General features: G+C 39.3%; 2 protein-coding genes across 2 annotated transcripts; both read right to left on the bottom strand.

Moving 5' to 3' along the window:
• Positions 1–130: 130 nt before the first annotated feature.
• LOC144647324 (uncharacterized) lies at positions 131–8237 on the bottom strand. The gene is made up of 5 exons (XM_078507103.1): positions 7460–8237; positions 4993–5192; positions 4431–4590; positions 3077–3279; positions 131–2674 (listed from the first exon to the last, which is right to left on the bottom strand). The coding sequence occupies exons 1-5, from the start codon at positions 7900–7902 to the stop codon at positions 1563–1565; spliced, it is 2118 nt and encodes a 705-aa protein (XP_078363229.1). The 5' UTR covers positions 7903–8237; the 3' UTR covers positions 131–1562.
• A 365-nt stretch (positions 8238–8602) lies between these two features.
• LOC144647322 (E3 ubiquitin-protein ligase RNF10-like) lies at positions 8603–27514 on the bottom strand. Its single transcript, XM_078507101.1, has 24 exons — positions 27099–27514; positions 18541–18743; positions 18122–18312; positions 17822–17912; positions 17562–17619; positions 17059–17120; positions 16629–16693; positions 16450–16522; positions 15693–15759; positions 15534–15595; positions 15359–15418; positions 14485–14529; positions 14157–14220; positions 13610–13692; positions 13189–13453; positions 12844–12899; positions 12398–12475; positions 11998–12115; positions 11783–11896; positions 11540–11680; positions 10921–11003; positions 10773–10833; positions 9697–9813; positions 8603–8881 (listed from the first exon to the last, which is right to left on the bottom strand). The coding sequence occupies exons 1-24, from the start codon at positions 27181–27183 to the stop codon at positions 8790–8792; spliced, it is 2334 nt and encodes a 777-aa protein (XP_078363227.1). The 5' UTR covers positions 27184–27514; the 3' UTR covers positions 8603–8789.
• Between the last annotated feature and the right edge of the window lie 16 nt (positions 27515–27530).

Below are 27530 nucleotides of genomic sequence, written 5' to 3'. Positions count from 1 at the left end.
ATGATGTGATTTCAATCAAACAAATTCACTTTAAACAGACAAAAAAGTATCATTTTATTAATAAAATAACCATTTAAAAATCTTTGCTACTGTGTTATTAACATTCATCAACAATGTCATAAATTAACAAATTTATTATTTTTAATTGTATTGGTCAATACGTTATTTATTATGTAGTGCAATCATTTGATAAAACTAAAAAAAGTAATAAATCAGCAAACATGGCCAAGAAGTGGCGTAAGGTACAGATATTTCTTCTCCAAACTTTATAATACAACAATTAAATAAAAGAATATACCCGGTAATGTACCGGTAAGAATTTCCTCAATCAAAATTAGCTACATTCAGATGACATTGATATGTACACCTAAACAGTAAATTCTAGTTGGAATAGTTTCAAAATAAAGATTTCTGTGACCTTGTCATTGTAATGTTACTATCATCTAAAAGCAATAATTTTCAACAATTTTGCCATTATTATCAAGAATAAAAATAAACTTTCAGTAAGTCGAACAATCACTCGTGCTAACAAAACCAAGTATAGAATGATTGAATTAATCATTACGAAAATTTCAAGATTTTCCAATAAAACTTTCAATATAATGTTATAATATATAAATGTTACAATCAAATTTTTTAACTATTAATTCTAAATTACTTTAATTTGATAACTAAATAAATTAATTTCTGATTTTATAATAAAAATAAAATTATTTAATTAAAATAATCTGTGTTTTTGTAAAAAAGGTGATTTCACAAAACCAAGAAATGAAATATGTTAATAGTCAGTAATCTAACTGTTGAAAATTAATACAGAAATTCTGTCTAATAGTATGTTTAACAAAATTATTAGATATCAAATACTTGTAGTTATTGCTTTAGTTAGTATTTCTCACTTCCTAGGTTTTGTAAAATCACTTGGAGGACTAAAACATTTCAAATATCTTCATTTATTTATTTATTTATATAACGTAACTTTTTCAAAATTAATATAGTAATAAATTATTTAGCTTCTTAGGAATTTCTGACAGTAATTATTCACAAATAAAATGACTTTGAATGCAATCTTCTATATCTGTGATAAGATAATGATATAAAACGAATGTATTTGAATGTATTTCTGTATTATAATAAATCAAATGTTCAACTAAATATTTGTATCAACCTGAAGTTAAACACAGACCTGTATAAATTTGATATTAATGTTGTCTAACATATTTATTATGTTAGATCTTTAAAGATTTTAAAGGGCATTTCTGTGGGCCAGCCACATAATACTACAGTACACAGTGCACTGTTTCAGTTTGAGAGTTCACACAGTAATAATAATACTACCCGGAAGTATTCAAGAGGTATTCAGAATATTAATCACTGGATCAGTGCACTTCCACACTGATGCAAAAACCTTAACAGAAAGACGAAAGGGTAAAGGGCAGTCTCCATAAATTACAGACAATCCACATTTTGGAGGCTACTGGCCTCCTTAACATCTGGGAGAGTTGTCATTGACTTAGGAGGACTGAAGGTCTCCTGAGCTGAGGATACTGATGTAAACTATATCATCAACTTTTTCCATTAGACTGACTTTCACTTTGATGAACAGAAGTGTTCTTAGGTGGTACTGGTTCTGTTATGTCTCCAGTGCCAGATGTTTTTGTGTCCTTTTCAGGATCACTGACTGATGGTTTTGAACTTTCACTGTTCTGCTCTTCAGTTTCTGTCATTACTGTTACATTTTCAGCTATGATTGTGTCATCATCACCATTTTCTACTTTGACTCCATCACATTTAGACTCTGATTTAGTCGTATCCGGAAAAGCTGTACTGGTACTGGAGTCAGTTTTCTCAATAACCACCGGTTCTTTCTTTGCAGGTTCAAGTTTCACATCATATATGGGAGACTGTGGTTGATTCTGGACATGTGATGTTATTTGATTGGCTCCACTGTTGGGTGGTGGAATGCCAACTGTTACTGGTGCCTGTCCAGGCATTTGCACCATGGTCGACATGACAGACAGAGGCTGCAGTGGTGGAGGTAATGACATTTCACCACATGTGATTGGCTGCAGAGGTGGCGGCAAAGAAAGTGTCGTCATGGGAATAGGATGCATCTGAACTAGTGGTGTTCCACCAGGCATTTGTGTCATATTGTCAGGAAGATGCGGCATTCCATGTTGCAACCCTTCAATTCCTGGCTGTACTGACACAATAACTGGCATTTGGCCGATTCCTGGTACCATTGGATGCTGATGATTAGCCATGCTACTAACTGGCATCATTTGAGAATGCACTGCTACTTGACAGGTAGGAGCTTGAGCCCCTGGTGGAGGTTGCATCATAGCTAAATTCAGAGGCATCTGCTGAGCAGGAACCCCAGGAACAAAGTTGCCCATCAATGGCAGTCCCTGTTGTTGATTCACTTGAACCCCAACCTGTTGTCCAGGAACCATCTGCTGAACATGGCTCATATGGCTTGTGGCCAGAGGCAGTTGCTGTACATGTTCAGTTGTTACTGCAGGGCCTGACACTCCAGAAGGATTTGAGAGTCCTGTTTGCAGTGGTGACATCTTCGGCATGGCAGGTACTGAGGTTGTAGGTGTTGGATGAGGGATCACTGGTGACATGACTGTGTTTGCAGTTGGAGACACTAATGGCTGAGATACTGCCACTTGACCTGCATTACAAAAAAATGAATTCAGTCAAGACACATCAAATTTAACAGAATAATAATATGTAATTATTTCTCTGCACACACCCAGAAGTGTCGCTTAATGGTTAGAGTGCTGGACTTGGAATCCAGAGGTTATGGGTAACTTCAAATCCTGTTTTGACCAGTGGCTGGTGTTGTTCTTAATTGTCCTGAATTCAGCTCCTTGGCTACCCTTAAATAAATAGACAACTGGGTTGCATCCTTCCAGCTGGGAGTTTTGTTCATTTACAATATTTCTTTTATGTTCTTTTACAGTCATCGGCCCTGAAACGCCCCATTGGGGGAGTGGTCGATTAAGAAATATTATTGTTACTGTTATTCTTCTTATTATTAGATGTATCACTATACATACACATACTGTATTACCTTGTGCTGTGACAGGGGCTTCTGGGTAGTTTGTTGCATCAATTGCCAGCTTTAATCTGAATGTTTCTTCCTTGCGTCTGTTTGCAAACCAATTATAAACACGGCTCTCAGTCACTAGGTTTGGACCAAGTCCTTCTACATTGTCGTATGGGACACCCCTCTGGCTACACTCTGCCCTGTTACAAGCTTCAACCAATGCTTCTCTAAAAAGAAATGTTTTCACACACTGAGAAAAACTGGTATTGTATTTATAACATGATGTAAGATACCAAACAGATTCTCTTTACTACTGAATTCACTAAACTGTTAGCATCCATACATTCCAACCCTTTTTGAAGAAAAATAGCAAGTATTTTTTAGTGCTGAAGGTGGGCGCCTCAAGGGGGGCTTGGGGACATGTTCAGTGGTTTGGTGTTCTCTCAAGTGGTATTTCCAGCATTTTGACATCATTTCTGAGTAATTCTACAAGGTCATTATTCTTTTCAAAGACATTTTTGGTGCTTTTCTATACTGTTGTTATACTCAGATCGCAATTTTGTACTTGTTTTTAGAATTTCATGAGGGATCATGAATTTGTTCTTTTCCATAAAGATCTGTAAGCCAATTAGTTTTTTGGGTTTTATCACCAGTTAGCTTTCATGATCGATTGTGAGAAACCTGGTCTGATATCCCCCCGGGGGGGGGGGGGGTACTCCCTATAATGGCCTATACAGGGAGGCTCCGCCCAAAAGGGGTACCTTTTTCAGGTTTTAGGTGTATAAATTAAAGGGTAGGGATTTCACAAGTTTAGATATATGAAAGGGAAGGAAATTCTGTCATTAAGATATTTAAAAAGGCCTTTAAATTAATTTATTTCGAACAGGTGCAACTTATTGCTGTATCATCGTAATTTATTAAACACTACATAAAAATGTCAAGAAAACGTCCTGTTTTAAGTATATGTCGTGTTGTGTAGGTATATGAAAGGGGTACCTTTTTTCTATAAAAGGTATACGAAAGGGGTGCCTATTCTGTCAAAATGGTATATAGAAGGGTAAGGGGTTGGAACTTGGGGCGGAGCTTCTCGGTATAAATCTTTCTTGAGTAGCCCCCCTGGGGATATTCCTTCAAACTTTGAATGTCAGGTGACGAATCTAGGCACTGCAAATGGTCATGCGAGCAAGCGCTTAATTCTAATGTGATCGATCATGTTTTGGAGGGTTAACAGTTTAGTGCATTCAGTAGTAATGCAGTTCTTTTTAGAACCTACTGAGGATACTAGTATTAGTTTCATATTCTTACATTGCTCAACCCTTCACTCATAGAATCTGTTAATGGTGAAAACTGTACTGGTGTTTAAAACTAATACTGTTACCTTTCTTCTTTAGAAGGATTTTTCTGGTCTTCATATGATTGGTACAGGATACTAGTCGAAGCTGGTCCCCATTTAAATCTGTTTCTTCTTGGTTTCTTAGATGGACTGTCCTCAGGGCCTTCAATCTCACTGACTCGTCGCTTTCCAGGAGTGTTGTATTCTATACAAAAATTGGAAAACTTATCAGTTTCATCTCCACAAGGAGACAGGATTTAGGGGCTCATTTCAGGGAAGGGGTCGCATAAAATTTTCTTGCTTCTATTTGGCCTCCTCTATGCATGTCATTTTGGGGCACTTCCTTAGATATCCCATGATGCATAATAAGGACGACATGGACCTCCAGTAGTCTAATGATTAGCTCATTTCACTGTAAATTGAGTGGTTGGGTTTCTGGTGCTGGCCAAATTTGTTATGTTGTTAAGCAAGATGCTTAACTCTCAGCAGTACCAGCCATGGGGCCGTTATTCAGTGAAGGACTGGCTGGCAAATGTAAAAACCCTCGGATATTCCAGGTACCCAACCTCCATTAAGCTACGCAGTTTTTTATAAAAAAAATCCTTACGTTCAATGACTTCTTTCCTCTTGTTTTCAAACCATGTATAGAGAGCAGCTCTTTTGTTGGTCTTCATGGGTGTGCCTTTGTTGAGGTGCTGTGATAGGTGACTCTGGTTCAGCCCTGTGCATTCTACGACCTCCCTTTGTGGAATGTTGTGCTGCTGCATGTACATTTTGATCAACTTAGCTGCTTGCCATGGGTCCAACCTACATAGAGAGGCAAAAACGTGAAATGTCAGTTGTCTCCTGCCCAAGCCTAACCCCTGGGTGAGACACTTCCAATTCTCCACACTATATATTAATGCTTGCTTTGGAGCAAGTACAGGATGCAGGGCCACTTTTGAAGACGGATATTTGGTAGCCCATTTGGCTAGGCAGTGGATGTAAAGAACGAGAAAATATTGTTTTGTGCATTAAGGCTTTGGTCTGTATATAAAGTGGCTTGTTTGGCTTGGCAGTGGATGTAAAGAATGAGGGAAATTATTGTTATGTGCACTAAGTCTTCAGTCTGTATATTTGTTGGCTCGTTTGGCTCAGCAGTGGCAGCTGAGCCAAATGCGCCACCAAATATACCAGTCTTCACAAGTGGCCCTGTATTCTTTAGTTTAGCCATTGCATTCTACCTCTGAGGTTTAAATTAGCTAGTGTTCAGACACAGAAAACCAGCACCTAAAGAAATAGTATGTTCACATAAGTGCATAGTGAGAATCGTACTTGGGCACTGTGCCCAGGTACCAAGTGTGAACACAGCCTGAGAATTTGTTACTACATCAAGACAGTAAACAGTCACCTGTAGCTCATATAGTTCTCACATTTTTTTTTATTTTTCCAGACTGTCTGTTGGTGTGATGCATCATTTTGACATAAATTTGCAAGAAGGAATATTTATTTGATGAAAGTAAAAAATATTTAGAAAAGTCCAGGAATAAATTGGAATTGACTATCATTAATTAAGTCATTTTCAGGGAAACACGTATAAAACAGATAAAAAAAAACAAATGAAACAGTTACCTCGATCATTATTGACTTCTTTTCACAGTGTTTTTTGTTTCAGACACACAATCTGTATGGCACAAATTAATTACACAACATGTTCTGCTTGCTCATACGTTGACCGAACAAGTTTTGCTTGGAGGACGAAGAAGGTAAACAATAAAATATGCACGCTTCCGGTTGAGAACACAGTCGTTTTGGCTTTTTGCTTTCGCACTCACAAGGAAAAGAACATGCTGCAAGAAACCAAGAATTGAAGATATTAAGGGTCACTTTCACAGCGTGCAAAACCAATACTATTAACTTCTGCGGAAGACAAAAAAATAAAGCCGCTCTTATTTTGTGCGCCAGCTCGGAAAAATTGTCTGCAGTAATAATTTGACGACCATGGAATTCTCTCATAGCCATGCGAGATAATGTTTCAAAAGGTGTGAAAAGGAATGGCGAATACGAAAATTTAGCGGATCTACTTTTACGGATCGCTCGAAAATCGAAGACAAAAACTCATCGATTTATAGTTGACTGTTAACTGTAATGAAGAATCGCGATCGACAATTTGCAAGGAACATATTGCCACCAGCCGGATAAAAATGCCTAATTATTGCTTTTCTCTCGTCTGTCAACAATCGAGCAATCGACGAAGAAACCTTACTGCGCGCCGGAGAAAAGAGCGAAGCAGGCTTCGAATAAACAACAGCGAGAATGCGTCTCGCTTGACCGTGCTCCACTAAATACTAGAATATTCATATCGTGAACTATCACTTCCTCTACGTTCTTGAAGTTAATATTTAATCGTCTTTCTTTTATGATGGACCCGAGCAAATGATTAACGCGATGGATTTTATATTCACAACACAATATAAATTGGGAATAGATTTCATAAATAATGCAAAGCGACCTTGTAACATGTTCGTTTCACACGAGCGAGTTCTCTTTGGAGTGAGTCTGTTTGAAATCGACAACTGGCGATTCCAGTATAGCTTTAACCGAACGTTAAAACATTGGTTGGCGGGAGGCGTTGATGATCGAAGATCTTCCGCGTGACTTCAAGCTAAACGATGTATGATGCGACGCTTCCGAGTCAAGTTTATATTTCTACAAAGCAACTGACCCGAAACGAACATTCGACCGACACAAAGAATAGTTTTCCGTCGCGTGCCAACCAATAAACTGTAACAATGCAGCAATCAAGTCCATGGAAAGGAGAACAAAAGAACAACCGTGAAATATTACAACACATCTGAAGAAAGGAGCAAAGGACGCTCGCCGGGGAGTACGAAAGATGCGGGTATTTTCCAGATCAAGAAGGCCGGTTAAATATAAAATGAAAGTAACGTATTAGAAATACTAGTAGAAATCTTTCCCCTTAGCTTCTCAATCAACGTATCAACAGAACGTGACAACTCATTCTACGTTGAAATTTCTACGGCAATGTTCAACGCAATACTCATCGGGTTTCATGTGGAAGCTGACAAACATACCTCAGCATATGATCAACAAAATTCATTTGTTGTACTTCCAAGCGTCCAGTGACCAAGTGCGCGTCTTGTGTCATCATTCTCCGCGACGCTTCTTCGAGTTTGATCGCGTCAGGTCTGCTCGGTGTTCCTTGCAGGTGATTGCTGCTCGAGTCATGTTTAGGTCGATCTCCTTGTTGATCCGTCTCACTTGCCGCGCCATCTGCACTTTCCAAGCTCTGCTCCTGTTTAATTGCGTACAACTCGTAGCACGCGCCGAGTAATGCGTCTTTGGAAATGCCACTGTCGACTAGCGAATGAAGCAGTTCTCTTTGTAGCGGTGTAAGATCGCCGCTGGTTCCGTTCTTTGCCATTATATTGTGCATGGCCTGTACATCCTCTGATCTGAGCAAACAGTCACTCTGCTCTGGTAAATACAGGGGCAGACCTTCATATTGAGCATGCATTCATTATTGGTCAGCGCGGCGGTAGGGGGTCTTCCTCCTGCAGCGCTTGATTTGGCGCAAAAAAATAATTATTCTCATTTCCCCTCTCTTATTTTCCAAAATTTATTATAAAAAACCCCTATGTTTCTACCATGAACTGACTCTTGAATATTTCAGTTGGTCAGTCCATGGGTTCCGTGGACTCTTCTACCATAGATACTTAGATAGTCCAGTCCACAAAGTTGACTTCTTTTTTCCAGCCGGTAATAAAAAGCGACGCTGCCCAAATTTTGGTTCGTTATACCAGACGTTCGTTACCATACTGAGAATTTTCGTCAGGTCGCAATGGCCGGCTCCGCAAGGTTTGTTCACTACATTGGGTGGTGTAAAAAGTTTACAGCATTTGAGTGAGCGTGGTACTTTTTACACAAAGGAGACAGACAACTTGGAACCGTGGCGTCCAGAAAGTGAAATTAAAATAAGTTTCACGTCTGCGCAAGCTTTCTGCTACTGTGTTCTCTGCATTCAAGTAGTCTGACTGCGTGTAAATGAAAAAAAGATAAACGAATGAGTTAAACATAACCTCTCTCCTAAGAGAGGCTCCCGAACAAAACGTGTTCATCTCGACGCTGATCAAACCAAAATGAAACCAGGGACTTGCAAATGCAAAGAAATTTAGGAAAAAGGGAGAAGAGAATAAAACAATGGTTGAGACGAATCATACTGTTTCAATAATTATTTATTGTTGATATTAAAGCCCTTTTAATATGATGTACAAACATCTGCCACTGGCGCGGTGGCCAATTATACAAACCAAGAGTCTTTACAAATACAATTCAGTCTTGCGTTCAAAATTATCTTACTGACTACAAATAGATACTAGTCGCTTCGAATGTAAACTTTTTTTTTCAAGAATACTTCATGAAGCTTCCCGTGGTAAACAGAAGTTTCTTTTTGTTTTTCTTCTGCTTCTTTCCACTGCCTCGCTCATCTGTAGCGCCTGAAGGAATAATTACACAGCTTGTTGGTTCGATGACCAGACTGATCAACCTTACAACATGCACTTGTATGCGGTCAAATGTTAGAGTTGTAACATCGCACGCTAGTTACAACTGAATTACAAAGCATTTACGGTCCTTCGTTATAAGCTTAGCAAAATTTAACTACAGTACACTATAACTACAGCGGTATGTACAACTAAAACGCTAGACTACACTTGACTTGAAAGATCGATTAGTGTGGAACAAGTTCAGTTACAGAGGTGGGGGGAGGGGGAGTAGACGACTGGTTATCTTGGGTTGTTTTCTGACTTCTGTCTCTCGAACTCTGCTAGAGGGGGGGGGGGGGTTGGGCTGAAGCAAAGTAATAACTGATCCACCAGGAGCGCTTATAATTTTACATTAATTTGTATGGTACTACAACATTTGTAGCCTAGGTCTGGCTCAAAGGTCCCCGTTTGCAATAGACAGGTCATTAACAGTGCTGGTAACCACTAAACTGCATTACCACCTTACTTTTACGACTTCACCATTTGATAACTAAACTGATTTGTTATTACTCTTATGCGGCATACGCATACAACAAAATATTTACAGCTGAACTGAAAAGGCAACAACGCCAGTAAGACTGCTCTTGGACTGAGACGTTTCAAGAGTTGAGGTTGAAAGCTCACAATTTTAAATGCTGTGCACCTAGGAGGTACTGTATCACAACTAAATACTGTCCAGATTGTCATTGCTACTCTGCTAGTAAATCACTAAATCTCATGGAAATTGTAAAATGAATTTCAATCCGCTTGTATTTCTAAGACCTCACCATTTCCGGTCCAACCAGCTGCACCCAGGGCATCAGTGAAGGCTGACTGGAAAGTGGGCACTGATGCACAGTCCTCCTCGTCCTCATCTTCAAGAGAAGTAACCTTCCTCGCCACAACTAAAAGTAAAAGAGAGAAGGTGTAAACAAGTCTTGCAGTAAGGCTAAAATAACTGTATTTAGAGAGGAAGCCACATCAATTCTAGTTTTGTTAGATAACATAACAAGAGCGAGTATTTTCAAGCGTATAGTACTAAAGGATATCACAAAAGCATGTCTACTGAGTCTTCATTTTTCTCAGGGTTACGAGAGTACGAGAATAAATGTGATTTTGTCGCGCGTTCGAGTGCTTACCCGCCCGCTCGACTGACCCGTCGGAATATAAAGGACTACTTGAAGTCAACAACACCGGAGTTTGGACTGAGGAACGAAGAGACGTTTGACATTTAGGTCAATTGCAAACCAATAGCCATTAATTAGACGTCATTTTACAATAACAACTTGATACTTTCCTTGTTAACCACAGCTAATGATACATCAATGACGCGATCAAAAACTCTCAGAGGACTCCTTTCTAAGAGCACTTCTTTCTAAGATTGACTGAGAAGTGCCGTATTATTCAAACTGCCGTTGTAAAAATTGACTTCAGAAAAACTATGTACGGTGTATGATTTCTATGTTTGCAAACTGATTGATAAAGGCCCGGTAATACGGGCAACATTTTTGTTCAACTTGTCTCGCAACATTGTTGCATTGCAAGTTGAAAGAGTTGTTGCCCGTATTACTACCGCTCGCTCAACTTGTCTCGCAACAAATTTTGGTGTTGCAAGTTGAAAAAAATTGTTGCAAAAAGTAGAACTCGGTTCTACTTTGTGCAACATGTTGCTGCAACTTGCAACACCGAAATTTGTTGCGAGACAAGTTGAGCGCGCGATAGAAATACGGGCAACAACTCGTTACTTGCAATGCAACAATGTTGCGAGACAAGTTGAACAAAAATGTTGCCCGTATTACCGGACCTTAAGCAAGTCGTTTATCTGTTGTTTCAAAACTGAGTCGGCAGATTTCTCTGATCGTACCTGTTTGAATGGGCTTTTCCACTCGTTTAGGAATGTCAATGGCCTTCTTAGACCTCAGTGCCTGGTGAAGAAACAAAACCACCCTTGTCAGTAAGAGTAACTCATATTCAGAATCTAACTAAATCGATTTGTGATTTTTTCTGCTAACCTCGGCAAAAGATGGAGGGTTAGGTCCCAGGTTATCTTGCACACTGGCTCCATCTGCTTCTGCCACAGCACCAAAACCCTCATCTGACAAAGAACGAAAAGAAAGTTGAACACCAACAAATAAAGAACCAAGAACTATTTAGACAGTGGTGAAAAAACAAAATTACGCTGAACGCATTCGACTCTATAGAAACTCTAAGCTGGGTTCTTCGGATGTTATGCACCTTGAAAGAAAGCTCTTTACGTTCCATTCCAGTTCTTGAACTGGACTGTTTCAACGAAGCAGTGAACATCTTACAGAAATATATACATTTCGCCGATAAAAGGTTAAAAAAATAAAACGTAAGGTAAAAGCTGTTAAAAATGATGCTAAACGTTTTCGATCTGTTCGATCATCATCAGAGTGATGATGTGATCATCATCACTCTGATGACGATCGAACAGATCGAAAACGTTTAGCATCATTTTTAACAGCTTTTACCTTACGTTTTATTTTTTTTTTATCTTACAGAAAATTCTGTGCATTTGATGGTAAGGGCCCCTAGACTTGCCATCTCCACGTGTATCATGTTTCACTATAGTTCTTAAGAAAAATACCAAAAATATAACAAAAACGTTACCTTGGCTAGCCATTGAGGCAGCAAACTGCATGAACGGGCTGGGTGAAGAGTTACTGGGTGGTGACAAGGCCGGTTGACCCGACTGAGCAGGGAACTCTAAATGACTGGCAAGGTCCAGGCGTTCAGGAGCCACATATCTACCTTTAGAATGAACACAGCTATGTTAGACTCCAAACACGATAAACAACACACAAGCATCAAATAAACAGGGACAGATTTGCTAACACTGATGTTCACACTTACTGGCAGATCTAGCAGAGCTGTAAGAAGAATTACCACTGGCCGCAATTGTCTGTTCTCTCTTCTTTTCTATCCTTAACTTCTTTTGCCGCTGCTGTTTTCGGTGCTGCAATTCCACTGAACAAAGGTAAAGAGAAGCCAATACAGTTAGACACAACTTTTTTTTTTTGAAGAACTTAGTTTTTAAAGTTCTTAGTTGAACAATAGGACCTCCTTACCTCTAAAGAAATTGAGTGTTGCACGTGAAACAACTGGTGGCTTGATGTCCAGTTCACAGATGACAAATTCACAGGTTAAAGGAAGATGGCTCATGTAGCGGTACTGTTTACGAAGAGCCTGGATAAAGAGAGTTAATTTAGTCAAGTAACAGCCTACACAGAAACACACACAAACTGTTGACAATTTACTTTGCAGTTCTTTTCCTCCCGAGTTTAATAACCGTTTTTAAGGTTTTACATGGTGGGGGAGTGATAGTAAGTAGTGAAAAATGCTAAGAGAATTGTTGACTAAGCTGTAATAATAATTGTTTAACTCTCCCATCACCGAGTCCAGCAGAAAAAAAGACTGGATATCAGTAGTCTTTGCATCTTGCTGCCATTATTAAAGTTCAAGACTAACCTCACTTTGTGACAAGGCATCCATTTCCAGAATTGGCGCTGTAATATATTCTGGACAATTTTCAAGACTTCCATACTCCTGTAGAGTAAAACATCAATAGATATTGAAACACTGTGAGATAATTAACGTTAAATAGAGTATAGAGTGATATTTAATTTAGAGTCATAAAGCCAAAACCAAAACCAATAATCAATCTGGTTAACACAACAGACACAGACAATCCAGTGAATCAATTAAAGCAAATACATGTAGCTGGTGTAAAGCACGGCTTAACATGTGTAGTGTCATGATTGATTTTGGTTTTAATTCTGCTTTGTTGAGAAGGTGGTGTGAGTTGTTTAAACTAAACACGAGTGTAGTTATGCAAAACAAATGCAAACAGGAATTACTTTTCACACTCAGTTGAAAATTTTTTCCACTTTTCAACGGTAACAAAAAAGGCATACCTTTATCAAGCAGCGGGCATTTATGGGACTCAAGAAAACATTTTGACCATCATCAGCTGTAATTTAAAAATTAAAACAAAAATTAAACAATGCAAATGTTGAAATAAAACATTCTTCATGCACAAGGAGTTGTTTTTTAACACCAATAAAGAAATATTCCCATTTTCACAGTGTGTTTTGCTACACTAAGCCAAAAGAAAAGAAAAGAAACTAGAAAGTAGTCAACAAAAACAGAAATACTGCCATGGTTCAGAGATGTGGAACTTCTCTTTTTGTGTTCAACTTCATGAACAAACCTCAAATATGTTTGCACGCCCTTATTATTTTCTGTTAATAGTATTATACCTTGATAAAAGTAGTAATACTGTGTTGACACAGGACCAGGAGATAAAGGTCTGGATGACTCTGAGCCAGAATCTCCAGATGTACTTTCACTGGTCTGCTCTTGCTCCTTCTTGTCATATGTGTCATATGTCTCAGTTGTATCGCAGGTTTTTTCCATCGATGAAGCAACTACATCACACACTGACGCAGTTTCTTTTGAACCTTGTTCTTTGCTCTCTGCCTCTTCTTCATCACCAGAGAAGGCTGCTTCATAATCACCCACACCCTGCAAGAATCAATGAATCTATCTATAAATTGTCACAAGATAAAGTGATCAATGTTGGTATGCTACTCTGATGTACCATTGATTATTCAGAAACAACATGAAATGGACAGCAGTCATTCATGCATTTTTTTTACTTTATTTAACAACATTTCTTACTTGAATAGCATTTGGAGACAGCACTTTCCAACTGGTTACTTCTTGATCATTCTTATGACCATTATCTTCAACATTCAAAACACCTGTAACAATCAAACAACCATTCAAGAACATGCAAAAAAAAACAACTGTTTTTCATCATCCATGGTTGCATTGGTCAGCCAAGGCAGTGACAATTTGTTATCCACTCAAATTATTGGGGCAAAGGGATTTTTGATTGAGTGTCATAAAACTAATAACACCAAAGTAATCACTCTGGTCATTCGCAAAGGGCACAGATAATCCAGTGAACCAATCAAAACTCAAAACAAATACATTTAGCCAGCACAAAGCATGGGAGAACATGTGTGAGCGAGTCATGATTGGTTTGGGTTATACTTCTTATTGGTTGAGAAAGAAGCAGAGTTTTTTTAAATTTATCACTCAGCATATTACTGCAAAACCAAAGCAAACAAAGTTAATTACTTTTGGCACTCCAGTTAACACCACAACAAAAAATATTGATTACTACAATGTAATGCCAACAAAAAGAAAATACAACACTTACTCTCAACAAGACTTTTCACTTCTTCTACACAGTCTTTTGATTCACTCAAACTCTCACGGCGAACCTACAACAACAACAACAACTATTGTAAGCAACAACTGCATATCAGTAAGCCTAACAAACTGAAAACTTGAAGCAAAACTATTTAGTAGCTTCTTTGTTGCAATGAGATAATCTTTCTGTAACTTTAAGTCAAACATCAAGTCGAAATTAAATCATACAGGCAGGGTAAGGAAAATGTATTTCTCAAATTAGAATAAACAAAAGTTTGAAACAATTAACTAGCTGTGATACTAAATTGCTACATGTACACAGATTACAAAAATACCTTTATTTCATCCAAGGCTACTTCAATGTAACAGACTTCCTCCGACTTAAAAGAAAAGATACAATAAGAATTGAGCAGGCAAAGAGAGACAAAAGTTTATGCACTATGACTTCATGAAAATTTGACAAACAATGTGAAGTGCTGCCACAGTTAATAAACATTATTATTATTGGATGAGGCTTTTTTGATATCCGGAATAATCAAGGTCGAGCTAAGTGCTATCAGCCGAAGCCGAAGCTGAAGGATGAGGCTGATAACACTTACAGAGACCTTGATTATTACAAATATCCCATAAACGGAATCTTATAATTGTTTAATTATACATTGTTTTTCTGGAAAAGAAAGTAATGACAAACGATTTCAACCTGTTTCAAAACTTGTGCTAATTCCGGCTGGTGGTCCTATTAAATAGTGAATGCTTTTTCCTCAAAGTATCTTGTGGAATAGTTCCTACCCAATTTTGTTGGTCATTTTGTGTTTTCTGAGACTATATTGTCCAGCAATTTTTGAACTTAGGTCAAATTATTTCTCGGTTAAAGAAATGAATCGACGAACTACGAGTTTCCTTCACCGCCACATGCCTGACACATTGCTCTTGGAAATCATGCAATGCGTGCACAGATAAGTGAAAAATCTGCTAGGAGATTATTCACTAATCTGTAGGTTGCGCGGGGTTGCGTGGATTCCTAGAATTAGCTGTAGGCTCGTCGCCAATGAGAAGACAGCTAGTGACTACAAATGTATAAAAATAAAAGTAATGCATTGAATGTTTTAGGCCAGATGAGACTCCAGTCCAGGGTGGTAGAGTTTATCCAGTAAATCAAACTGGCAAGAGGGCAACACCGATACACAGAAGAGAAAATTCTCCACCTACCTGTTCACTTGTGGCCTCCATAAGCTGAGTACTTAGTGCTGTTTCTTCTGGTTCGACAATCTGGTGAAAAGGAATCCATGAAAGTTGCTGTTATACTCAAATGAACCATTTTACTGACAAAACATCCAATCCCCTAAATTGTATTAATCTCACAGTATCTGACAGCAATAATTACCTGTTTTAGAACATCATCTGGAGAAGCCAGTAAGAGTTTTGCATAACATGTATCTTCCTCATCTGTGTCAAGAAATATGTAATGTTAAATTACTGACCTGAAATTAACTATACATAGAAGTTTACATGACTTTTGTGATACCAAAAAGGTCTACATTACCATTTATTCTGAAAGGCTTCAATTCCTCTTCATGCCACTGAGCTTTAGGAATGGCAAGCACAGAGTTCTGCAAATGCATGAAAAATAAGCACTCTAGTGTAAAGTAAGATCAACATCAATAATCAGGCTAAAAGCCACCATATTACTAGTTTGCTGCGGACTTCAGAACCTTTTTTTGCATCATGCTTTGATTTTGGCAGCCACTTTGGACTGGGGTTATTAATTTTGACAGTTACTGTCTTTGAGTTGTCGTAAGCAAAATCATTGTAAAGCAAAAGTAAATAAGTAATAACAGAGTTACCAAGCTTAAGGGAAACACTTGGTCTTTACAATACAGAAATCTTCTCAAACTCCAGCAGCAGTCCATAAGTTATAGGGGGAAGCCTCAAACCATGGGGCCCATACTGCCGGAACTTATCCCGGTTTCTGTAGCATTAAGCGGCTTGGAATATTTCTACTGCCCCCTGAATGGGATGCTAGTCCATCACAGGGTACCCCCAGCATTGTGTCAACAGTACCCATTTAATACACCTGAGTGAAGAGAGGCACTATAAGAGTCAAGTGTCTTGCCCATAAACACAACACAGTGACACTGGCCAGGCTTGAACCCAGACTGCTTGTTTCGGAGTCTGGCACACTACCATTAGGTCATCACACAACCCAAAAATTAAAAATTACTTTTCACAAAACACAGTCATTTAAAAGCAACTGAAATGCCAACAACAGCGGGTAGTAACAACAAAAATGTTCAGTATACCTTAGCTCGCTTCATCAACCTCATTGTGATAGTGTCTTCAACTGAAAATGGGTGTGACTCCATAGCAACAACACTGAAATGACAAGACAAGGATATTTTTGGCCATCTTTACAAAAAAGCAAACAAACCTTGGCATTTATATCAAAATTTACAGAATGAGCCATACACTGAACTTGTACCTTTTCAAGTGCTTCTTGTGCACAGCTTCAAAACAAATGGGACACTTGTGCCAGGACTTCTCAGTCTGTTGAAAAATGTTTCTTGCTGAATATGAAAACTGTCTATCGTACAATACTACAACTTATTTTCCTGTACACATCAGTTTGAGAACAGGCCCACAAACAAACTGTAGTAACTTTCTCCAGAAAAGGCACACAACAATATTATAATGGAAAGTTTGCACAGAATATAGCAACTGGGATACGCTAGCGCCAGACTTTGAACTCAGGTGTAAGCCTCTGCTGTCCTGATTTTCAATAAAAAAAAAGTAAACAGACGGACTTACAGACCCGTTGGCATAATGGTACTGGCTTTGCTAAAAGAGCCAGTAACCACAAAAATGATGCCTCCTTTGGTTGTCTAAAAATATCTTACATGCATATTACTTACCAGACTTAAGTAATGAAGAATACAAGACCAGCAGTATATGTGGCCACATCGTGTTATCTTGGCTATAAATTAATACAAAGAGATAAACAATAAGAGACTCATGTACATGTAAATAAAGGTAAAGCAATCTTGAAATTGAAGAATCAACATTATACCGTATTTTCTCAATTAAACGCCCCCGGCGTTTATTTCAAACTTGGCTTCGTGGGTCCGGCGTTTATTTGAATGGTGCAGTTTATTCTAACAAAATGTGTATTAAGCAAGGGCTTTTAATCATTATTTGTGACATGAATGTATCTTGCCATTATACCTGAAGCATGTAACACCTCGAATTAATGCCTGAAATGCTTATTCACCACTCCACCTTGGAGACCCGGCGTTTATTCGGGGCCCGGCGTTTAATCGAGAAAATACGGTACATGTACTTTGCAGAATAACATCATCATCATTTCACAAGCAAATTTTGCTTGTGAAGCATATTTAACACAATAATAATTGTTTACCTGCCACAGGGGGATACAAACAGATTGGGCATGATGGTACCTCATGGCTGAAGATTCGCTGAAAGAATAAATATTACATGAGGACATAAACCTAAATTGCTCAGCAGACATGACCATTTCTACATTTCACCTGTGGATGTCTTTAATCCAAAATATTTTTTGTGGATTCTAACATTTTATTGCAAGTCGGCCTACATGTAGCGCTGAAAAATGTGTGATGTAATGTAACATCAAAAAAGTAAAATAAAGAAAAAACTCACCACTTGTTCAATCAAATCCCACTCCACAAGCACATCAGGATCCATAGTATGAATTGTGTAATCACCAGAATCAGAAACAACAAACTGAAAACTGATAAGATTGGAAAAAATTAGTTAGCATCAACTTTCCACTGACAAAATATAAACTAAAATTAGTGCCTCACTGCCAATGAGCACTAGCTGTCCCTGACAAGTTGCCACAGAGATCAAAGGCTGTTGTACTTACCTCTTGGGCTAGATATACTGTAGTTGATTGAATTCTAATTTAATTACATGTATTACCAAGTAATTTATACTCACTTGGCTTGAATAAACTGTTCTTTGTTGAATGGAGTGTACTTTTTGCTGCTACTTCTTGGGTGATAAGGAACTGGCTTTTCTCTTGGAACATACTTGAAGTTCAACAGGTGGTTGAGTGATGTGCCATACTTTTTTGAGCCTGCACTGGAACCATTCACTGGATTGTCTTGCACGGCATCTGTCATAGAATCCTTTAAGTAAAGTGGTTTATGGTGAAAAATGAGAACTTCCATGCAAGAACTAGGCAGTATAATGTTAGACAGTACGTTACTACAATTCTAGCTATCAGCACACTGTAAAGTTTCAGAAATCTTTAATTCCTTTATTAGCTTTATATACAAGATCAAACCTCAATGACGCTTTCTGTAAACCATGCCCACATCAGATAAAACAAGCCAAATTATTAGTAAGGAGTATACCTTTCTTGAATCCACACTGGGTTGATATGAATTTCTTGCTGGTGGTCTTCTGTCAGGCACAGCTCCTCGTCTCTGAGGTTGATTAAAGCCATCCCTTCTATCAAATGAATCTCTTTGCTGTCTGTAATGTTCCTGACTAGGAAATCTTCCATAATTCTGTCCCCTTCTATTCCTACCTCTCCCATAACCTTTATTTCTATGTGCTAAGAGAATAATAAAAAAGAATTATCAGTTTAATGAGTAAGTTGAAAGTGAGCCTTTTAACATTTCATTTCTAACAAGTTTCACTTAACTGTATCACAACTCTATGCTACCTGTAGATTGGTTGTAGTTGCCATGGTGATTTAAAATCACTTTTAGCAAGTACATTTTCTGAGAAAAGGCAGGTACAAGGCTCAAACATGCCAAATTCTATTTTTATAATAATTTGAAGCAATTGCAGAATACCCCACAAATGAGATACTCTTCAAAAAAAGGAAATGAAAGAATATGTAGCAACTACTGTTATTTGATAGAATGTCAGACAACTCGCCCCCCGCGATAGCCTGGGTTCCAGTGTTTCGTATTCAATATGGCGACCATATTTACGATCGAAGCTAAATGCATTTCAGTTTGTCGAAGAAGAGTATAAGCAACTAGAGTAGAGTACAAGAAGAGGTGTTACAAGTTTCATCTTTTAAACACAGAATAAGGTAGGGGGCTAGTCGTCCAGAAAGTGGGGGCTAGTCGTCCAGATTGGGGGCTAGTTGTCTGGGGCTTGTTGTCCGGGGGGCGAGTTGTCCGGATACCATTTGATAACATGCAAATAAGTTGCAGGGTATTCTGCAATTTAGCTATAGTTATGTTTTGTCTATGATACAACGGCACATAGTGAGGCGGATATGTGCAGAATTTACATCAAATTGTGCGCTTTAGGGTTAAAAGCGCCAAATTTGGTGATAATGCTGTCTTTGCCAAACCGATTAATCTGTGATATGGAGCCATCATGAAATTTGCTGCTGAAGCGTGTAAATAAGGGTCTTTTCCAAACGGCCGCCATTTTGACCGGAAGTAAAATTGAACATCACCGGAAGTACAAGTATTTTCATCTTAACTGCTTTAAGAGCTAATTTTTTTTAAAAAAAATTATTGTTATCACTATAAATGTGTTCCACTTATTTAAATAATTCACCTAACATCTACAAAACTGAAAGTTTTAAGAGTTTTGTGATACCTTTTTGCTAGACCGGAAGTGTATGGTACGTTTATCGGAAATAGTTGAGGATATATTAAATATTACCAGTGTAAGAGTGAAAACAGTAATAACAGACTCGGGTTTATAATCTTTAGCCGATCTTCTGTTTAAAATTGTTTGAAGTACATTATCACGATCTGGTTTATACCCTTGTCATAAAACAGAAAACTTATCCAGTAAATGGATCTTCCTTCAGCAAAATTTGTTGTATTGTAATCTATGCGATTGGCTTTTAAAAATAAGGAAATTATCTATTGAAAAAATACTAAGAAGGCTGATTTCCGCGCTTTTTGAACAGATTAGCTAATTTAGCCGAGGCGGCCTGGGGCAAATTACCCAGAATACCAAAAGGCTTAGTCAGATGCACACTTGTTCCTCCATTTTGTTTTTCACCGGTTTAACAAACACGTGTTTGCCGAAGGATTAAGAAAAGAATATAATCATTAGCTACTTACTAGACAGTTTCACTAGAAATGTAACAATGTGGAGTTAAGAGGCCTGCTGTTAATTGGAAAGACGGATGCTATTGTCACTGCAAGCACTGTAAGTATCGGTATTCCATTTTAATTCCAAAAGTTTTTAAAGTTTCAAAAACTTTTGAAAGTATTGCATTATTTACGCTTTGCTTGAATTAATTCTCAGTTCATTTACGTTTAACAACATCCAATCCATTTGTTTTAGCTGTACATTGTCAGTTGCTCTTTGTTTTGCATCTAATTTTAATGATAACGCTGTGTGATATAATCACGGTTTTCGACGCCATCTTGACGAGTAGGCAATTGCAGTGATTGTATGGGAATCCGACGGCAAATATCTTTTACAAAGATTGAATTCTGGACAACTTATGAATTGTAAAGTTAAGTTACTAGGCAAAAGTTTTAATTCGCCGATGTTGAAGCGTTCAGTTACGTTTTTAATTTCTCATACATTTGTCTATAATTTTTCCCGCGAACAGCGTCAATCATGCGGAAAAAAATATAGAAAAATGTGTGGAAAAATTAAAAACGTAACTGAACGCTTTCTATCCCAGCTACATCCTTCAGACTCGGTGAATAAAAACTTTTTGCTAGTATCTTAACTTTACAATTCATAAGTTGTCCAGAATTCAATCTTTGTAAAAGATATTTGCCGTCGGATTCACATACAAACACTGTAATTTCTACCCGCTTTGCCTACTCGTCAAGACGGCGTCGAAAACCGTTATAAGGCCTATTATAAGTACATAATGTTCTGTTAATAGCATGTACTTTCTGTTGAATTCTTAGATGTTGAAGATGTATAAAAAATCGAGATAAATCTACTTTATACTAATGAAGAGAACATTTACGTCCTCTGAGTGAGGTGTAATAGCTTTTGGGTAGCAAACATAGTATTTTGGTGATAATGAAACTTGATTATAATGCTATTTATTCCTTTCCTGATATCGAAAACTTGAATTTTCAGTGAATCAATGCAAAAAAGTGTGACTGACGCGGAAAGTAAACAAAAAACAACGGAGGCCAAGACCAACTGGGCTCGATGTGCTATTTGCCAAAAAAACAAAGATGAGTCCTTACGGTGCCCTGCAGAGACCAAGCGTCAATCAGATGTTGGGGCAGGCTACAGAACGTTGGCTGGTAACATAATTAAGTTCAGTGATCTTGATTGTATGCCCGTTGAGATTGATCTCTCACGCCTAGATGAAGGTGACGGCTTAGAGAGTACTTTTATTAAATGCAAAGCTCGTTGGCACAAAAGTTGTTATGATAAATTCAATTGCTCTAAGCTTAAACGAGCAGAAAAAAGACGTGCACTTGAAGATGAGCAGCCAGTTGGCAGAAAGTTCACAAGAGCAAATTCTACGGCATCACTCGACAGCGCTGACACATGCTTTATATGCGATGATCAAACTTCAAGAAAGAACCCTCTGCATAATGCCTCGACTCTGGTCCTGGATGAACGTGTAAGGAAATGCGCATCTACACTACAGGACGAGAAATTGTTAGCTAAACTAAGCACAAAAGACCTTGTAGCACGTGATTCAAAATATCATGCCTCGTGCTTAGCACTTTTGTATAAGAAGGCGGCGACAGTGAGAGAAGGTGAACAAGAAAAAGATGAGGAGAATCTACGACGACCCGAAGGCATCGCGCTTGCAGAACTTGTGTCTTATATCGAAGAGTCGCGCGTGGCAAGTGATGTTGAGCTTCCAGTTTTTAAACTTGCTGAACTCGCCGACAAGTACACATCTCGTTTGGCGCAACTTGGTGACGACACGTCGGGGCGTATTCACACTACACGGCTAAAAGAACGTATTCTTAAGCATATTCCAGCACTTGAAGAATACAAGCAAGGGCGAGATGTATTTCTTGCTTTCAAAGCTGATCTTGCTAATGCGTTGCAGAAAGCTCACAAGGAAGATTGTGACGAGGAAGCGATGCTTCTTGCCAAGGCCGCAAGCATTGTGCGCAAAGATATGCTCGCAAAGAAGTATGCATTCGATGGTTTTTTTGGATCCAATTGCCAGTTAAATTCGGTACCAGCGTCGCTACTGTCACTTGTAAATATGATCCTTTATGGTCCAAACATTGAAATGCAAGTCAACCCTTCATCTGCTCAAGCCGGTTTGACCATTTCCCAGTTGTTACAATACAACAGCTATCACCGTCGTCGCGATGGAGAAATTAAGCGGGAGCGACGAAACAAATCTCGCGAAACCCCCATTTCTATATATGTGGGTTTGTCGATTCATGCCAAGTCCCGTAGCCGCGACCTCATAGAAACGATGCACACACTGGGTTTAAGTGTATCATATGACAGGGTGCTTGCAATTTCTACAGATCTGGGAAATGCAGTCTGTCGACAGTACCAGGAGGAAAAGGTTGTGTGCCCACCTAATCTTCATTCAGGTTTATTTACGACATCCGCCGTCGATAACATCGACCACAACCCCAGTTCTACGAGTGCACGGGATTCTTTTCATGGAACGGGGATATCGATGTTCCAGCACAGTACTGCTGAAGTACCTGGCAATGAAAGAGCACGAGTGAATGTGTCACAAACTTCAGAGGCTAACACAAAATCTGTTGCGGAACTTCCCAAGTCTTATACCGAGGTTGCACCAGCTGTACTTCCCAACAAAACTCCCCCAGTTCCAGCAACAAGGAACCAACTGCAAGGAGAGGACAGAATTGTCAACAATGCCATGAAAGAGGAGTTGAACTGGCTGGAAAATGTCAATAGCATCACTGTGAATCAACCAAGTCTGGGGGAAAACAAAAACATTTCATGGGCAGCATATCACTCCACCACAGACCTCCATCAGAATACTACTTCTTCATCTGCAATATCTGCTTTGTTGCCTCTATTCCCTGATCAAGCCAAGTCAGTTGCTATGATCCGCCATGCAATGGATGTCGTCAAGGCTTGTGTACACCATCTAAACCCCGGTCAAACCCCGGTTATCGCCATGGATCAGCCACTTTACGCTGTTGCTAAGCAGATACAGTGGAACTGGCCAGATCAATTTGGAGAGAAGAAGATTGTGGTCATGTTTGGGGGCCTTCATATTGAAATGGCCTTTTTGAAAGTTCTGGGTGGGTGGCTTGAAGATAGCGGATGGGTGGCCGCACTGGTCGACGCTAATGTTGCCTCACCTGGAACAGCAGAATCGTTCGTCAAAGCCACAAGCGTTACACGTTCTCGGCGAGCACATCAAGTTACAGCCAGCTGCCTGTTCGTGTTACTCAAGAATGCATATGAAAAGTACAAAGAGGGCTTAGATGACGGACATGACGCTCTTCCCTTCGATAACTGGTGTAGCCAGCAGGCATCAGCAGTACCACAGTTTCAGTTCTGGTACACAACCTTGCAGCTGCAGCTCTTATTCTTTGTCTTTCTAAGATCGATCCGTCAATCCAGCTTCACGCTTTACAGCAACGCCCTCCACAAAATGTTGCCTTGGTTCTTTGCCTTGAATCACACTAACTATGCACGTTGGCTGCCAGTTCATCTACGTGATCTATCCGAACTCCAGCAGACAGCCCCAGACGTATTCGCACAATTTGTTGACAGGGGATTATTCACAGTCCACAAGTCCCAGAGGAAGTTTCCGGCCATTGCAATTGACCAGGCGCATGAGCAGAATAATGCAATTGTTAAAGGTGATGGCGGTGCCGTTGGCCTGACTGAAAATCCTAGCGCTCTCCGTAGATGGATGATATCCGGTCCAGAAATGGCAAGATTGGTAAACGAGTTTGAAGCTAGCGTGACGTCAGAGACCCAGGCACAGGAAGGGAAACATCATGAAGCTCAAAGAAGCTATCAAGTATCATTCTTCAAAGATGTGAAATCTCTTGTCGCCACAATTGAAGATCTAGGCAACCCTTTCTTGGAAGAAAGTCAAGACTTGATAGTTTTGGACACCAAGGAAATTGCTGGATCAGAGGCTGTTACAAGTTTACGCCAAATAGAAGCAATTGGTAGAGAGCAGTTCAGTACCTTTGTAGCCGAACGTCTTGTTCATGGAAAGAAGTCGCTGTATGATCCTATTAAGAGAAACAAAGTCAGTTTGTTCAATTCACCCCCACCGAAAGCATCTTCTCGTGCAACTCAGCAGCTTTCATCCGTGAAGAGTGACTGCTCACTTTTTGCGAGGCTGTACATATCTTGTCAGACAAGGGACGGTGACTTAGAGGAGTTTTTTAAGCACGAGAACCAGGGATGTCCACCATCCTTATCGCATCTCGGCAAATTGCGCATTCCCAAGAAGAAGTCCGACCTTACAGAATGCCTACAGGCTATTACTACGCCGCAAAGTGAAATGCCTCCTGCTATTGATGTCATTATCATCGACGGTGCTGCAGCGGTGAACATGATCAAGCCAGGAACAGAGAAAACCTTCTTAGGTTACGCTGAGCAGTCATTCTTGCCATATATAAAGGCACAGCTTCGCCATGTCAAACGTATAGATGTCGTGTGGGATGAGTATGTCGCAAACAGCTTAAAAGCGACCACCAGATCTGGCAGAGGAACCGGTGTACGAAGGCGAGTCTCAGCAAACAATCAGCTTCCACGTAAATGGAATGAATTTTTACGTGTAGATGAAAACAAGGTTGAACTTTTTAAGTTTTTGTCTGAGTGTATCGCATCCCTCCAAGTGGAAAAAGAAGTTATCTCAACCTACGGCAAGCAAATCCTGTCCACTTTGCCACGTACAGACAACTCAAGCCTGGCTCCCTGTACACAAGAAGAAGCCGACACAAGAATGTTGTTGCATGTTCAAGACGCAGTGAATCAAGGACATAAGAAGATCCTCTTACGCACGGTCGACACAGATGTCCTGGTACTGACAATTGCAGTTTTTCAGCAACTTAGAGAGAAAGAACAACTACAACTTTGGGTAGCATTTGGATCAGGAACTCACCTTCGTTTCATTGCCGCCCACGAAATATCCAGAAAGTTGGGACCACAGGTCTCCAAGGCACTTCCAGTGTTCCATGCCTTCACCGGTTGTGACACTGTGTCCTGTTTCGGAGGAAGAGGAAAGAAGACTGCCCTAGAGGCGTGGAAGTCTTACCCAGACGTCACAAGTGCATTTCTCGCACTAGCTCACTGCCCCACCGAGATAAGCGACAGATGTATTGAACATCTAGAGCGCTTTGTTGTGCTACTGTACGACAGAACGAGTAGCAAGACAGCTGTCAATGATGCAAGAAAGCAGCTGTTCACTCAGAAAGGAAGAACGCTTGATGCCATCCCACCCACAAGAGCCGCTCTTGTTGAACATACAAAGCGTGCTGCATATCAGGCTGGTTACTGCTGGGGACAGGCGCTATTTCCCAGTCCAGTGCTACCGAGTCCACAAGAATGGGGATGGACTTTGGAGGAAGGCATTTGGAAGCCGTTCTGGACGACACTGACTGATGTGACGAAGTCATGCCGAGAACTTGTCCGATGCGGATGTAGGAAAGGATGCCGGGCGAGATGTTCCTGTGTAAAGGCAGATTTACGTTGCACTGCTCTTTGTTCGTGTGCCGAAGAATGTGCTAACACATGAGATTTATTTTGATAAGCTTTTTTGATCTTATGGAAAGCTCTGTGTCCAATTAAGGAGTTAAAGTACTGACATTGTCAGGACATTGTATTGCACAAGTAAGGATAAAATGAAATATGTAAGTGTTATGCAGAGATATTTCTGAAGATATGACATGCTCTGATCCCTTGAAAATACTCAGAAAACCTTTGCATCTATGGTTCTGCCTGTAAAACTGAAACAAATGCAGAATAAATGAAATGTTATTACAAAAGCGTTTGCTTTCTTTGCTTTGTGAAATTTCGACTGGAGTTCCAAAATAGCTTTAGACTCTTAAACATGCAATAAAATCCCCTTTTTCACATTTTGTGCTCCAACACAGATAAATAAACGTTTCTGAAGCTTTCTAGGCTGTTTATTTCTGTAAAGAAACGGGTTTCAAGGGTACAAAGTACTTTTAAATAGTACTTCCGGTTCTTCAACCTTTCACTTCCGGTTCAAAATGGCCGCCATTTTTTATATCAGCAATAAATCGCCATCCCATAATTTTTCGTGATGGCTCCATATCCATTTTTGATAAGCAGCTTGAGTTGTGCAATTGTGCCAAGTTTCATGCTTTTAACCAAAAGCTGCACAATTCATGCACATATCCGTCCCACTAACACACTGACCATGAATGCAATGAATGATCAGATGCTCAACAGGCTTTTTCCATATTTTGGTACATGTAAGTGGGTACCCAAAATTTGATATGGTGATTTGGTTATTTGCCCCACCCTCCCAAGAGCCTCTGCAGACACACTCCTCTAAAAAACTTGCAGAATTTAAGAATCTTAGTTGTATTTTCTATTGTTTTTAATAAATAACATATTTCTTGATTGCCACTTTTTTGGCCTGGGTCAAAAAGAATTAAAGGAATCTGGCCCAACTGGCCACCAAGCACTAGAGTTACTTTTTAGCCTGGACCAAGACGTGAAAAAATAATAATTTCATACAGATAGTGCCAGACGTGACACGTCTTCCTTGCTTAAAGTCTGGTGTTCAATATAACGGCACTATAAGTGACTGTCTGTAAACCATACCACAAGGTTGCCTTAAATTTAGACATTACGACCAGGGATGCAAGGATTTTAATTTAATTTATAACTTCAGCAATCCTTAAATCTTAGAATAATTTATTATTGACACCAAGAGCAATGGACAGCGAGTTTAAGAACTAAGAAATTGTATTAAAATGTCACCTGTTACATATCTCTTTAGTTAATAACAAACACTTGTACAACAAGTAAGTTTTCGTGTATTACTTTGTACCTGGTTCTCGTCCATTCAGCTGAGAAGGAACAACTCCTTTTTGGGCAGCTGCTCTTCCCTCCATTTCCTCGGGCTCTTCGCTCATCCACCGCCCAAATAACTGTTCTATGAAGTTTTGAATTAAAAACTGAAGTGGAATAAACGGTCACTCCAAAAGGAGAAAAGACGTTTTCGACCAATTCTTGCATAAACATGGCGCAAAATTATCACAAAGCCATACTGAAACCAACGAAACTGAAGCGGTGATTTTTCGTCGTTGTGTTCAAGTTTTTAGGTGGTTTTGGGGTGAAAATATACAAAAAACAACAAGGGAACGTTTGCTCCCTTGTAGGATAGAGATTTTTGTCCCTTGTAGGGACTTTGCAGTGGCAAATGAAGTCGTAAATAAGGTTTTTCCGGCTGCTGTAATCAGCGCCAAAATGCAAATGGCGA

Source organism: Oculina patagonica, chromosome 3 (assembly GCF_052425735.1).
Source record: "Oculina patagonica isolate OP01 chromosome 3, crgOcupat, whole genome shotgun sequence".
Classification (NCBI taxonomy): Eukaryota; Metazoa; Cnidaria; class Anthozoa; order Scleractinia; family Oculinidae; genus Oculina; species Oculina patagonica.
Note: the sequence above shows the minus strand (reverse complement) of the source record. Positions and strands in the feature narration are given on the sequence as shown.

Coding starts and splice junctions, on each gene's coding strand:
- LOC144647324 (XM_078507103.1), bottom strand. CDS start 7,902: ATGCATGCTCAATATGAAGGTCTGCCCCTGTATTTACCAGAGCAGAGT. Junction 3,280..4,430: donor AATCCTTCTAAAGAAGAAAG/GTAACAGTATTA, acceptor ATTTCTTTTTAG/AGAAGCATTGGTTGAAGCTT. Junction 2,675..3,076: donor AGCCCCTGTCACAGCACAAG/GTAATACAGTAT, acceptor TTTGTAATGCAG/GTCAAGTGGCAGTATCTCAG.
- LOC144647322 (XM_078507101.1), bottom strand. CDS start 27,183: ATGAGCGAAGAGCCCGAGGAAATGGAGGGAAGAGCAGCTGCCCAAAAA. Junction 15,596..15,692: donor GAAGCCTTTCAGAATAAATG/GTAATGTAGACC, acceptor TTCTTGACACAG/ATGAGGAAGATACATGTTAT. Junction 12,476..12,843: donor ATGCCCGCTGCTTGATAAAG/GTATGCCTTTTT, acceptor TTTACTCTACAG/GAGTATGGAAGTCTTGAAAA.